At 46.2% G+C, this 13802-nt stretch overlaps 1 protein-coding gene across 4 annotated transcripts in view; it reads right to left on the bottom strand.

Moving 5' to 3' along the window:
• Positions 1-1441: 1441 nt before the first annotated feature.
• The window catches only part of DIP2B (disco interacting protein 2 homolog B), a 125375-nt gene continuing 113014 nt past the window's right edge, over positions 1442-13802 (bottom strand). For all 4 annotated transcript variants that reach the window (XM_056321849.1, XM_056321847.1, XM_056321848.1 and 1 more), the window contains 13 exons: positions 13605-13728; positions 12448-12569; positions 11735-11846; positions 11161-11270; positions 10455-10585; positions 9704-9872; positions 8497-8667; positions 7921-7982; positions 7698-7755; positions 7011-7085; positions 6237-6414; positions 5920-6043; positions 1442-5410 (listed from right to left, as the gene is read on the bottom strand). In XM_056321849.1, coding sequence (XP_056177824.1) covers positions 5158-5410; positions 5920-6043; positions 6237-6414; positions 7011-7085; positions 7698-7755; positions 7921-7982; positions 8497-8667; positions 9704-9872; positions 10455-10585; positions 11161-11270; positions 11735-11846; positions 12448-12569; positions 13605-13728 — 1689 coding nt within the window. In that variant the 3' untranslated portion in view covers positions 1442-5157. The remainder of the gene's footprint in view (positions 5411-5919; positions 6044-6236; positions 6415-7010; positions 7086-7697; positions 7756-7920; positions 7983-8496; positions 8668-9703; positions 9873-10454; positions 10586-11160; positions 11271-11734; positions 11847-12447; positions 12570-13604; positions 13729-13802) is intronic.

Below are 13802 nucleotides of genomic sequence, written 5' to 3'. Positions count from 1 at the left end.
GGGGTGCCAGCCCCTCACAGCCGCTGCAGCACCGCTGGGGAGCGCCGCAAGGAAATTCGGCGCTTCCATTAAAACACCCACCCGAGTGGGGAACCTGCCCCTGGTTTTCGACATCTCCTGCTGTCCAAACCATAAAATACCGCAGTACGAAGGGTTCCGAGCAAAGCTTGAGGGCAATAGGCTTTGTTCCTCGCTGCTACATAGCACACTTAGGTTAGTTCAGTGGTGGTTTCCAACATTTTCTTTTGGTTTTACTGCCCTGAAGTCTCCCTGGCTCCGCTTCGTTCCCCAATTCGCTCTAGAAAGCCAAACTAATCATTAGCAGGTGATTTATTTGCAGTAACTCCTGCCTACACTTGCTGCTCCCCTGACAAAACCTTCCACAGCTACTCCTGAAAAGCTCCAACATTCTCCAGGTTTCTCCTCTGGAGAATTATGGAAATTTTTACCTACGGAGTCAGGATTAAGCTGCTGCTGTGTGAAGTTACAGCGCTGGAGAACGCGCTGGGGCGGGAGCTGCGACAGCCAGAATGAGAACCTTCAGCTGCGAAATCCCATCACTCAGTTTTAAATGTATTAATGGAAGGATTTGTTGGCTATTTCAATTTACTGGTTAATGTAACAATTCAAAGTTAGGTAGTTGGTGATTTGTTGTTTTTTTAAAGAGGTTTTCCCTACATTAAACATAATTTAAAGTGATTTAATGAAGGTTTACTAAAAATGAAATACTTTCAAAAGAAACCACGGTAAAATTGCTACTCATCATTTGTAGGAAATAATGTGTCTACATCTAGTCTTACCCAGAAATGTACAACCGATAGTAGGCACACGCACAGACAGCAGCTGGTGTTAGACTAGTATTAATTCCACCCTCAGCGGTACTGAACTATACCTTAACATTAATGAATATTTAAATTCAATCTTCATAAAATCTGCGCGGTTAGTTTGGGGCAGCAGAGACCATCCAGTGCTGAATCCCAAACGCCACCAGTTTTCATTCCCTCAGCGGCGCAAAGCCTGACGGAGCTGATCCTCCTCTGGAGGACGGAGCCCCCCATGTCTGGCCGGGAACGTAGGAGCCTGTACATCCCTCCTTGAATTCCAAACGAGAATCCCAATCCTGAACCCTGACCAGAGCTGGAATCAAAAACATATAATACTACAGGAAAATCTTAAATAGAGGTAGGTCGTGCTTAAACTGCAGCTGGCTCCTCACCGCCGAGCGAGCGCAGTTACAGGAAAGCTGCTGGAGGTGGGAGACGGGCTCTGGCGCTCAGCCCTCCACAGCCTCAGGTCTTTATTTCCAGATAAAGCGACCCGACACACTTGCAACAACACTTACAACTTCTCCCCTTCACCGGGCCAAACACTAACCCGCCGCCGCTTCCTTTACAAAGAAAGAAAAATAAAAAGTCCTTCGAAGAAACAGCAGATGAAGAACTCGGCGAGCAATCAGGCATCAATATTTATTAACACAAGACAAAGGAAACACAATCAATGCGTTAATGGAACACTGTCCAGCCAGGTGTTAAATTTAAAAATGTATATCTAATCTAATTTTAAATAAATAAAAACTTTATACATAATTACAGAACGCTGTAGTCTGAATTTGACAATGGTAGATAGGTTGACAGAAATTAAGGAAAAACTGCACCTAGGGTTAAAATTTATCTCGGTTTTACAATCTTAGTTTTAGGACAGTTAGTATGACACATCTTAATTACATTTATTTAAATCAGAAATGCAGTGCAAATTTTTAACAAAACAGGACTTGAAATTATCTGTACCCACATATTTTGCTTAGGGACTATTCATCAACAGTAAGACATACAAAATATTTTAGTTCAAAGCGTTAAGAATTCCTAAGTTTGTTGTTTTTTTTTTTTTTTTCTTTAACTCGCACCACAGCTGTTAGCTTGGAATCTGATGGGACAACAGTAGGAAAATAATTTTGCCTCCTGCCACTGCCTCAGCTGCAAAGTCAACCTGGCGCGGAGAGTCTGCTGCGTGGGACTCGACGCTGGAGTCGGCGCTTACGGCAACGCGCCCGACTCCGAACCCCACCACGCGACAGCCCTGCCCATTCCCTCAAGTCTTTTGAGTTTTGCTCTCGTATGGAAAAAAGAAACCCAGCGACCGTCGCCAAGCAAAACCGGTCACATCCTTCGGGAGCCTTCCCGCGACAACCAAACCATCGCTTATCCGTTGGGAAGAACAACTGAGCCCAGCCTCAAAGAGGCTAGCAATGAAAAATAGGTAGCACTTAGTGCTGTACAGTTAGTTACCTCACAGGGATGTTGTAAGGATTAAGTAAGATCCTCCTCCACAGAGGAAGAAACGGAAGGAGTGAAGTGACCTGTGGAAGGCCTTGTGGCAAGCTGTCAGCGGGGCCGGAGTCAGGACCCGGGGTTTCCAAACCCACGGCTCCGCGCTTCCTCCTCTCCAGGACATCGCTTTTCCCCGCGCCAAACAGCATTCCATAAAGTCGGAACCGGCCAGCTGCTGCGTGTCGCTTACTGGCGATGGAGAACGGAATGTGCTCTCATTCTACGGGATTACTTACAGTTCTCCGACACAGAGAAATGGAACATGCCAGAAGAAAGATTAAGAGTAACACAGTAAACTTGCAGGATAAACCCCCAAATGGTAAGAGGAAGCTATCAATACCTATCCAAATAATAATAATAAAAAAAACACCAAGGAGAAAAAGAAAAATAATCAAAAGAATCCAGTATGTCATTCAAAAATGCCGTTTCAGAACATCAATCTACCACATACTGGGAATCTTCCATCGAATCAATACGTGCATTTTTTATTTCTGGAAGAAATGGCAAGTCAAAATAAAAGACAATCCTGGAATTGTACTGAAAATCCACTTCCATGGATAAATAAAGTATTTGTTGAAACAATGGCAAGTCAAAATAAAAGACAATCCTGGAATTGTACTGAAAATCCGCTGCCATGGATAAATAAAGTATTTGTTGAAACAATTTATCCGAAGCTTGGAGTAAGAAAAAGCTGAAGACCCTCAGAATTGTTTCTGAGATGGGCAAGAACGAAGCGAAGCCGTACGGCAAGTCCCCTCGCTGCGCCAGGTAACGCCAACAACGGCGTTACACATCACATGTAGTAACACGAAGGGGGAACAACCTGCGTGCACTTTACACCCTGAAGGAGGTGCAGTACCAGCTGGGGTAGTTACAGTTACACCTGCCACCTCCCTCCCTCCCTCCGCGGCCAGTTTGTGACAAGGAATAAATACAGGAAGGACTGGAGGCGCCGGGGGTTTAGGACGCACCTTAGGAAGCGGCCCGAGAGAAACCGTTCCAAAAACCTGCCACCGAAGCGCGCTCGAGTCTCAGCTTGCCGTAACAACTTGCGCTTTCTAAATATTCCCCCACCAAACAGTCTTCAAAAATATCATCCGCAACTTTTTATCTTGATTTTAACGCTCCTGGGAGCGCCTCAGGACTTTTCCAAGGAAAAGTGGGGTGCGCTTACAGGGACGCTGGGTTCTGCTCCCGTAACTGCTGCAGGATCGTCAGAGTTCGTGTTATAAACCTTTTAAAAAAACTGCCTAAAAACTCTGAATGAGGTAATCTGGAACATGGCAACGAGTTTATTTACACTGTATACCACATCTGACTCCCAAAAAAACCCCTGTTGCAGGATCTGGTGTCAGCTCTCATTGCTTCCTGAATCCTATTTTCTGAACACCCCTGGGAATGTAATTGGTTTTAGAAGATAATTATTAATTATTAGACGAAAGAAAGGTAATTTGGAGTCAAAATTAAACGCCACCTCTCCCTCAGCCCAGTGTGCGATCGTTCCCTGACAATAAGAGCTTATACCTGCTGCTCGAGGGCTTCTGTTTCTTTACATTTCCTAACGTTGAAAACTGACGCAGGATTTTGAAGGCTGAGAGATTAATTGTCACAAAGTCATCTAACGACGTGTTTACCGGAATTGTTCCGTCTCATTTTTGTGCCTCCTCCTGCTAAAGAAAAGCCGCCTTCAACTTACACCCCAGAGTGATTTCGCTCTTTCTAGCGAACGCCTGGAGGAAACCCGAAGCCTATTTACCGCGTTTCTCGCTCTACCTAGAGGGAACCCAACGGTGCGACGACAGAATCGCACCAACGGCGAATTTCACCGCGTCAGTCTAAAGGATTCTTTGGTCCTTTACGCACGAGGTGGCACGGAGGATGGGGGCAGAGGCTGTCGCTCAGGTGCATCGTTTCCGCCGAGCGTTTTCGGACTAGCACTGCAATTTCAACCCAATTCCACGTCCCTCTTTCAATTCAGCCTCTTTTTGCAAGATGTGCCTTAAAATCACAGGTTTCTACATGCTATGACGAACTTCTGGCCAGCAATAAAAGACGACAGACGGAAATAAGAAAACTCGTGGAAGATGCGTGTCTCTCGCATTAGTTGTCTAAACCAAACGTAATTCTGCTAAGGACCACAAAAGTCACTTGTCCTTAAAAATTTCTACCTTCAGCTGTCATCGTTATCCAAGTTAATCTTCTATCTAAGTGAAATATGTATAATAATATTTACATATTTAAAATATAGGCAAAATTCTTTTTAAATTCCAGAAATATCTATATGAATAAGTAACTCTTAGATTCCGTAAGTTATTGATTTGGTCATGGCACAATTTTAAATAAGTTGTGTGATCCCATGGAACGAACAGCTACAGTACAGATGCAAAGTACATTAGATAGCAGGGAACTGCAGAACTCTTGATGACCCTTTTCTTAATAGTTTATTATCTTAACTAAATAAACCCTCCCCTTATAGAATCCTAAACCAGTATTAGATAAAAATACAAATATGTACAACGGATGAAAAAAAAGTAACACTACTGTAAAGGCCTTAGGAATTTTGTAGCTCACACACTTGTCAACTTTGCATTTTCTATAAAGCTAATAGTTCAGTAAACTGTTACAAACGTTTTCCATTGTCTACCACGTTGCCTTTTGTCTGTTGGTAGTCGACACCCAGCTTACACCACAGGATGAAATGCAGGGAACATGGCAGCAATCTCAAACTTTATCTCAAGTATTAGTAATTTTCACCAGCTTCGTTTCTACAGCCACCCTTCGTCGTGTCGTGGTCCCGCCGAGCTTCTCAGTGTCGCTTCCCCCATACGCGTTACATGTTATAGGCGACGTAGATGGGGTCTAACTGATCAGCTAGGAAACTGTCGCGGAGATGCATGCGTTGTTTCTCTCCTCTGGAATTGATGGGAATAACTCCAGGATCCACCACCACCACCACTCCCACGATCAGGTAATGTTCTTCCAGGACCACATTTGTAACCAGAGGAACCAAATCCAGGGCTTCCTGTTCGCAGCCGCACAGCTCCACGACCACCACCAGCAAGTTGGTCCACGTGAATACGGCACTGCAAGTTCAAACCCCAACAAACAAAACCGAAAATAAACAGAAATTCTGGTTATTTTCACGAAGATCCAAAGTTTACAATTCTTTCTCCTTAGACGGAGTCTGCCACCTGCTTTGGGCTGCGTTTCCAAGCCACCCAACTCCAAAAAAACCCGGTCCTGACGTGTCAAAGGTTGGTTCAAACACACCTCAGTCCCACCCGGTGTGACATAGGAACTAAACGCTGCTTTCTGACTCAAATATAAACGGCTCTTTACACCCCAAAGCAGGAAATCATCCTTTCTATTTTGAATTCAAGCTTGTGAGAAAACATTGAGTGAGTCAGCCCAGTATTATTCCAATCTACAGATGGGAAACGAGGTGCATGACTTGCTGATGGTAACATTAAAAAAAAAAAAAAGTGAATTCAAATACTTCTCTTTTTTTTGGCTATGAAACCCTGTATCTTTGCATGATCGTTGCTACGTTTCAGCTAGGTTAGGACGGATTCATTTTTCACGGCTGTTTTACCATTCAGCGATGCTTCTGTGCGTTCGAGATACAGAAGTCTCGATATCAATCGGATGGTAGCGCAGCCCCCTCAGTTCCAAAGTTTCATCCAGGGCTCCCACAACATATAGGGCATCGTGGCGCTCTGGAGAGGAGAGATGGGAAATGAAGAGTGCGCCTACTATGAAAACAGAAAATGGCAAAATAAAGGGAATTTAGATACGACAAAAGCGCCGCTTGTATCCAGACATGGGCGTCAGGATTGATTCGCCGACTAGCACGAAAGAAAACTCTTCATCTTCATTTAAATGATAAAGACAAATTAATTTCTGCCATACCTCCGCTGGCAGCTGTGAGCTCTGTCCGACGAACAAACCCGAGGTACCCAGTCCGAGCCCAGAGGGTCTGAGCAGCATCACCAAAGCTCAGACGAGTGTTGAAATGATCGGCTTGAAGGGTTTCGTTGTCATAAATGGTGTAGTAGCCACTGGCCGTGTGCGGGCTGTTGACCCAAATCTGCACAGGAAGGGGAAAAACCAGTCAGATCCATAAAACCTGAGGATCTGTCGAGTCTTAAAATGAAGGAGGTGTTAAAAAGAGAGCCTTCTTGTTATGGTTTAGCTGAGATTTTCTGGATCCAAAAAAAAACCCCCTTTGCATTTAGCTAACACCTCCAAACACCCTGCAGGACCTTCAAAACCTGGTTGGCAGACCTACTCCCTGAACAACTGCGAGCTGAGGATGAAATGAGTAAATAAACTGCGGATTTTTATAGATTTTTTATAACTTGCAATCCGAAGACTGATAAGAATCGACACAGATCAAATATAGTGGCATGTAATCAAGAGAAGGAAAGCAAAATGTAAATGAGGTTATCTGGAAGCCAGTTCTGCAAGATTTAGGGTGGAACAAGCCTGCCTTTCTCGTAGGCTTTTCTTTTTCTTTAAATCTGACAGTAAAATAACACCCCCCAACTCTGAACACTCCAGCAGTAACTCAGCTTAAAAATTAAGTATTTTTAAAGTATCACCAAGTATCACCCAGCAACTTACATAATCGAGTGGAGAGAACGGAGCTCAAGCAGCTACACAAAGAGCAAAACCCGCGCTTACCTCCCCAAGATGAGAATCTCCAAGAGGCCCTTTCGTCTCTGGGTTAACAATGATGACTTTGACTCCAGGTAAAATCTACAGATCACAAGAAAAAAAGGTGTAATCCACATACGAGTTATCATCACGCGCAACTAGAATACAAAGGTTGTTCGTTTACCTCCGGAGAGGCACGATTTCACCCCTAGAAATTACAACCAGGTGTAAAACACGCTAGGAGACGTACGCTGGGGTAACACCAACAGTACGAACGTAGTTTGTGACTCAAGAGCCACGTAGGTAAGGTGTTCTAAGCCTGCCAACGTTACTAGACCTTGGCTTTGGAGAATTCGGGATTCAAAACTACAGGGAAGCACATTTTTGTTCATCCATTTAGAGAAAGGAGTGACAGTAAGTCTCCAACGCGTGCCGATGTCACGGGTACGACAGCAGGCACTTCTGGCGCGGTTCGTTTTCTATAAACAGAACCAACTCTCTCGAGTGTTCCAAGCGACACGTGCTCCTGCAGCAACAGATACTTTATTCTAAATCCAACCAACTTCCCAGAGGAACAGCGTGACCAGCGGTCAGCGCGTCTCGTGCCACGAGACCACCTTTCCCAGCCACACAGCGACATCGTAAGGGGCGCAGGGAGGAAGCGTGGTCAGCAGAGCCCGCGTGCCAGGCCTCTAGGTGATGGTGTGACGTTACCTTCCCGGATTCCGAGAGCAGCAGGCTTTGTGGAGCTCCCCTTTCCACCAGACGTACTCTGAAGGGAAAGAAAACATTGTCAGGGGGGGAAAAAAAAAAAAAAAAAAAAAAAGAGAAAAGAAAAAAAGGAAGAGAGCTGAAATCACCGAGAGGTGCGATAGCTCAGTACCACGAGGACATTTTATATGCACTTAGTAAATAAATTTAAGTAAACTTACTGTACCTGTCATGTCTCAAGGATTTCAGATCTACATACACCGTGGTGGGATCGGGCCCAGATGTTCCCTGAAGAGTTAACATTTTTAAAAATAATTAATCTACTTCCAGAAGTCAGCTTCTGCCTGAGCTCACAAACATTTCCAGGGGTTTCCTACTGGCAGCAAAATTCATATATTCACATTTCCCCACCTTTGCAGCTGCACTAAGGGAAACGCTTCAGTAAACTGTTTTCCCCCCTGAGCTGAGGAGCAGGAATGTGGGACGCGAGGAGCGCGAGTGCGGGGACGCAGGGACGCGTCTTTAGGGAGGCGAGCTGCTATGGAGGCAGCCCAAGCACTCCCAGCTATCAGCCCTGGGGCAACTAGTCATTGTTTACACGGAAATAAACACTTCTCTAATGTCACGTTTCAGTTGTTTTGAGCATCTGTGATAGAATCTGGCAGCTGAACACAAAGAGAAGCCGCTTCAATCTTGCGCCAGCTGTTCCCTGCACAGATGCTGGGCTGGGCAGAAGGCTCTGCGGATTCCTACGTTTGCCGATCGGAACACAACTGGATCTGGAAATCCGCTGTGGCGTTACCTGTAAACAGATCGCAACGTTGACCCTGGATCCGAAGGTGGTGCTTACAGCACGGGACGACAGGCCGATGTCTTTGAAGAGTTTGGAGAAGGAATGAGTGAGAGAAACCCGTGGCCGTTCCTCTGCGACTACCACACAAGTCCGGACACAGGACAGATTAATTCCTCGTGCCTGGGAAAAAAAACAAAACAAACCCACAAATCTGTGCAAAGGACTGAATGTGTTCATTGCTTCTGCCACACTGCACCAAGGTCTGTCCCCTCCCAAGAAGGGACATTTGGTCTTTATCCCTGGAAATGACTCGGGAAATGCAGGACAAACGCGGTTCTTGTGTTCAAGTCATTTCCTCTTTTTCAGCTTCTAATTGGAAAACGTGTCTGACCAGCGCCTAGAAATACTGCTAGAAGGAAATATGCACAAACAGTGCTGCTTCCTCTGCTACAGCACGGAGCATCACATGCTTCTGCAGTGCTTTTCAGCTAAGATTACATCTGTTGTTCACTATTTATATAGATGGAAATCAAACCAAGTGAGAGTAAAGTCATTTACTGGGATCACACTGAGTTTTCAACAAAACTAGGAGCAGGATCCATTATTATTTTCAGACGCGATCACGAATGCCCTGAAGAGCAGTAGCCAGCTGTTGGAACCGGCGTACGACGCTGCGAGCCGGTCACCCCGAGGCAGACACCTTCAGAACAAGACTGATCCCCCATCTCTCCCAGACGGAGCGCGCTATTTTGGTAAACCCTGTGCCAAAAGCCACCTCGAGCATTTGAGGCAGCTCTTTTTTTTCCTCCCCCTTCCTCTCATCTCCAAGGAGAAAACACCTCTATTTAGCAAATCGCCTAACACGCGTGCTTTACATCATGTGCTGGTCTGAGCCTCCACTGCAGACTGTTATATAAGCAATTCTTCTGCATCGCACTCCGCTGCTGGCGTCCTCCCCTCAGGGTTTGCCCAGCAGCCTCTGACACTGGCAAGGTGCTACCTACGCCGTAATACACCCACCCTGCTCCCTTCCAAACCTCCCAATTCCCTGGGGCTGCAAACAGGGGGTTTTTTTTGTTGCTTTTGCTTTTTGAGTAAACTGTGGACCGGAGAGCTGTGCCACAGGAAAACTGTTGTGTTTAACAATTGCATCGCTCTGCTGCTGCAGTTTCCTTCATTTACCTAACGTCACACGTTCAGGAAAGCGTTTTCTTACCTTCAACATTTCAACTTGGTTTCCAAGTCCCTTTGTGCACAGTTCCATGACTGAGTAGGAACAGAAAGTGTCCCTTATTTTATACTGGCTGACAGTAGATAACCAGAGAAAAAGATTGGATTCCAGCTCCATAGGAGGAATTAAAATTGACTGGTGTCCAGAATACACACTGTGAAGAACAGCAAGGAAGAAAACATTTGTGTGTGGCGTGCAGTTAGCTTTAAATTAATATTTACTGTATTTTCATGCTACTTCCCCGCTAGACCAAAAGCGGGTCGTGGGATTGCATCGGAGGCAAACTGATAATAGCTCCAAGGCCCACCTTCTGCAGCAACATCCTTTTAAAAATACAACTTAGTGTACAAGAATAACAATTTATATGCACACAAATGTGCGCGCACACTGTCAAAGTGAAGGAAGAGAACTGGCTCATCCACACAGTTTAGGAATGAAGGCTCCCTTACTGCAACATATAATCAAGGAAGAAAGGCAAGAGAAACACTCCGGAGCCAGTAGTATTTGGCAGCACAAATACATATAATCATAGGATAACATCTTGCTAATCTGCAGGAAAAGGGAACGTATTATTGTCAGTTCAAAGACAAAATCTCCCCTTACTGTAAATTACTCATTTTGGTAACGTCAACATATTTGTCGGTAATTACACCAGATAAAAAGATGTGGACTGCCATTTCCCGTTTATAACCAGCCAAGGGTTATCTTTTGCTTTTTCCCCCTCAAAAAGTCCTACCTGCAAAGGCACCAGAGCACAAAACCTAGTCCACAATAGGGGTCAAGACAAATCGCAATCTGCCGCGAGGAGTAGAGCTCACACTGAAGCTTGATTGCCCTGCAAAGGCCGCTCACTGCTGCGTGGGACATCTGCAACACCAGAGAGAGAAACTGCTGACATCCAGGGACATCAAAGCAGGACTTCATCAAGACAGGTAGGTAAGATTAAAGACAGGTTTTGCCTTCACGACACTTAGTTTACAAAGTTTTGCGTTCCCTTATCTTCCATAGCTGCTGCAGAGCGCTGCGAACCACAGCGAACCACGAGCAGCGATACCAACGGCTGCTGCTGAAAAGCTTTAGGTTTTGTTTTGGTTTTTGTTTTTTTTTTTTTAGTTTCTTATCCTCATCTCTCATCAACCGCACTCCCGTCCTGCTCTTGGTGGGGCCAAGCAACAGCTCACAGCTCAGGGCTGTCCTAACAGGCAGCTCTCCCGTGGGAGGTGGCGGCAGGATTCCCAGTGCCCACCGTACAGACCCATCTTCATCTTCCTACGGGGCGGAATTTCTTCAGCCCGAAGTCGCACTGCACTGGCTGCAGCAAATCCGGGGCTTTGTTGGCCACAAGAGCCAACTCTCGTGGAGGTCAAGGGGAGAGGTAGCCCAGATAATCAGCCAGGAGCAAAACACCAACACCCCCATGTCCTACAACCATTTTACCTTACCTTTACTCCTGTAAGCATGCCCGTTGTGGAAACACTAAAATCTAGATATGCTAACATTTCAGGCGTAGGTGGCTTATAGATCTGAGACAGCCGCTTCCTGGGCAAGTCATCTGTACAAGAAAGGAACAAACGTGGTTGATTTTTGATTACTGAACTGGTATTTGAAAGGAGAACATCACTTTCAAAAAGCCAGAGATGTCTGAGAAGGCTTTCTATTAATTCTCTTTCCGAAAGAGACAGACTGGGATAGGCAAGGCTCTCGCCAAAGTTCCCATGCAGAAAATTATTTATTCTCAAGAAAAGGGAGAAAAGACTAACGGGCTCTTAATGAAATGAACAGTCGTCTGCAACATGGCTTTTCAGGAAGACTATTTTCCATGCATAGCTCGACAAACCAGAAGAGATGTTAGTAAACAAAGTCAGACCTAGCTTCTACCTCGGACAGTTTTTCTAAATATTCGAACAAATCGTTAAGAGCCATCCGGTTAGCATCTGAAACGGGGACAGCCCCTCTGGAAGTCGGTGGTAACCCCTACAGAGAACTTCAGAAAGTCTTTTAGCCCCCGGACAGCACCTGTGTCGATGATGGTCGGCCAGGTTTTCACGTCTACGGCAGCAGCCGCCTCTCTGGATTTCAGCAGTCTCATTAAGGTCTGGGTTGTGAGAATACAGGCAGCTTTGCTCACCTAAAAAGAGAAATATTTACTAACAAAAAGACAGACAAAAGCACGTCCCAATGGCACTGCCATTGCGAGATTTGATGTTTTCATTTCAGAGAGTGCATTCGACCATCTGTAGCCAGGTCCCTCAGCAAACCTGCATGAATTTCTTTGCCTTTTCCAACACTCTGCTCTACTCTTCCTTCACTAAAGCCCCACGTGCAGGCTGAAACACCAATCACGCCAGGACCTTTAAAGCAGGTGAGAACATTATAGAGTCTCCATCTACCTTTCTCCCCCAGGGTCCTTTCCTGGTTACTGGGCTTGGAAAATAACTAATAGCAGGATTTGCACGTGCCCAGCAGTAACAGTGTGATATTTTAGGTGGTAACAACACATTAGTATCTCCCAGAAACCACCTGTTTTCTAGCAACCCTTGCTGCGTAAGGAAAGGTGGTTCTGTCTCGCGTTTTATGAACAAAACCACTGTCCTGTTGTAAGATGCGCTTCGGTCACTGCTGTCACACAACCAGCAGGGGAACTGGGACAGCTGGGTTAACCACTGGAGCCCGAGCAGCCGAAACCAGAGCGCTCCAGCCACGCTCGCGGCGCCGGCCCCGTTACTCACTTCCACGATCATTCGCACAGTGGGCAGAGTAGCAGTGAGGCTCTGAGCATGAGGTGGTCTCACGGTCACGGGGATGCAGCCAGCATACAAACAGCCATAGAACGCGGTGATTAGCTCAATGCCTGCAAGGACACGACAGGCTGTAGTGTGGGACACTGGTGGACGGACACCCTGGTGACACCAGCCTCTCCCCCAAGGACTTTTCCTCCAAGCATCGGTTACGATTTCCGTTAGAAGAAGGTTTATACACCAGTCACATCCGCAGATGTGCGATGTAAGCAGTCCAAACGCTGCGGGCAGCACAGCAAGGAAGCTCAGAAAGCTTGGGATAGGGGACTGGGAAAGTAGAGGAAGACTGACCAGACAGAAAACCATTTCTGCCTTACAGGAAAAGAACATCACACGTGTCAAACGACTCAAAAGTCAGTCAGGACAAAAAGAATCGTCTGGCAGGGCAAGAAGTACAGAGCAGAGACACCTCTTGCTAGCGGTGAGCCTCCTACACACGCGGAGTGATAAAGCCGTGTGCTCTCAGCCACAGCAGGCACAGCTGCACCGCCCGCTGCTCCCAGCCCGCTGCTGTAGAAAAAGCACCCCCCGTCCCAGAGGAAGCACCCCCTTTTCCACACAGCCGACGGTGACGACAGCAGTCTCTGTCAGAAGCCACCCTGCCGTTTCTCCCAGCAAACGACCTGCTTTTCCCGGGATGAAAAGCTGCCAACCGGCAACGTGGCTTCAGACAAACGTGATCTGAGTAGCCCAGGGCTGAGGAGTCTCCGGAGGGGTGACCAGCACCGTTCTGCAGCACATGCAGTGCGGTCCCAAGTTTCTAACAACCTTGCGGTGAATATATCATACCAGAGAATCTTTGATACCCACAGAAGCCTTTGATGACATGGCAAGATACAGCCTGAAGGAGAACATACACATTGGCTTTTCCAAAACTCTAAAGAAACAGTTTTGAGTCCTGATACTGCAGCTGCAAGACGTTAGGACAGCCCTCTCCGGAGTCAAGACTAGATCAGCCAGTTCTGCAGTCCCTAAGGTATCACTATTTCCGTGATCTCTCCTAGATTTCCAGATCTCAATGAGATTTTTGAAGGAAGACCACGCTGCATTTCCACAGCGGGATGGCATCATTATTAAAATGCGCTTACCAGGAGGATAAAGAAGCACCACATTGTCTCCTGCATTGAGATGTCCTCTGTCACACAGAACTGATGCAATTCTCTCAGCTTTTTTGTGCAGCTGAAGGCAGGTGGCTGTGCACACAGTGGTTCCCTTGAAAGGAGACAAAAATGCTCTAAACAGGGCCTGGCACAACACACGTGTCAGTAAAACGGCCGCTGCAAAAA

This window comes from Falco biarmicus, chromosome 19, assembly GCF_023638135.1.
Source record: "Falco biarmicus isolate bFalBia1 chromosome 19, bFalBia1.pri, whole genome shotgun sequence".
Classification (NCBI taxonomy): Eukaryota; Metazoa; Chordata; class Aves; order Falconiformes; family Falconidae; genus Falco; species Falco biarmicus.
The sequence above is the reverse complement of the archived record's forward strand: the minus strand, read 5'-3'. Positions and strand labels throughout refer to the sequence as shown.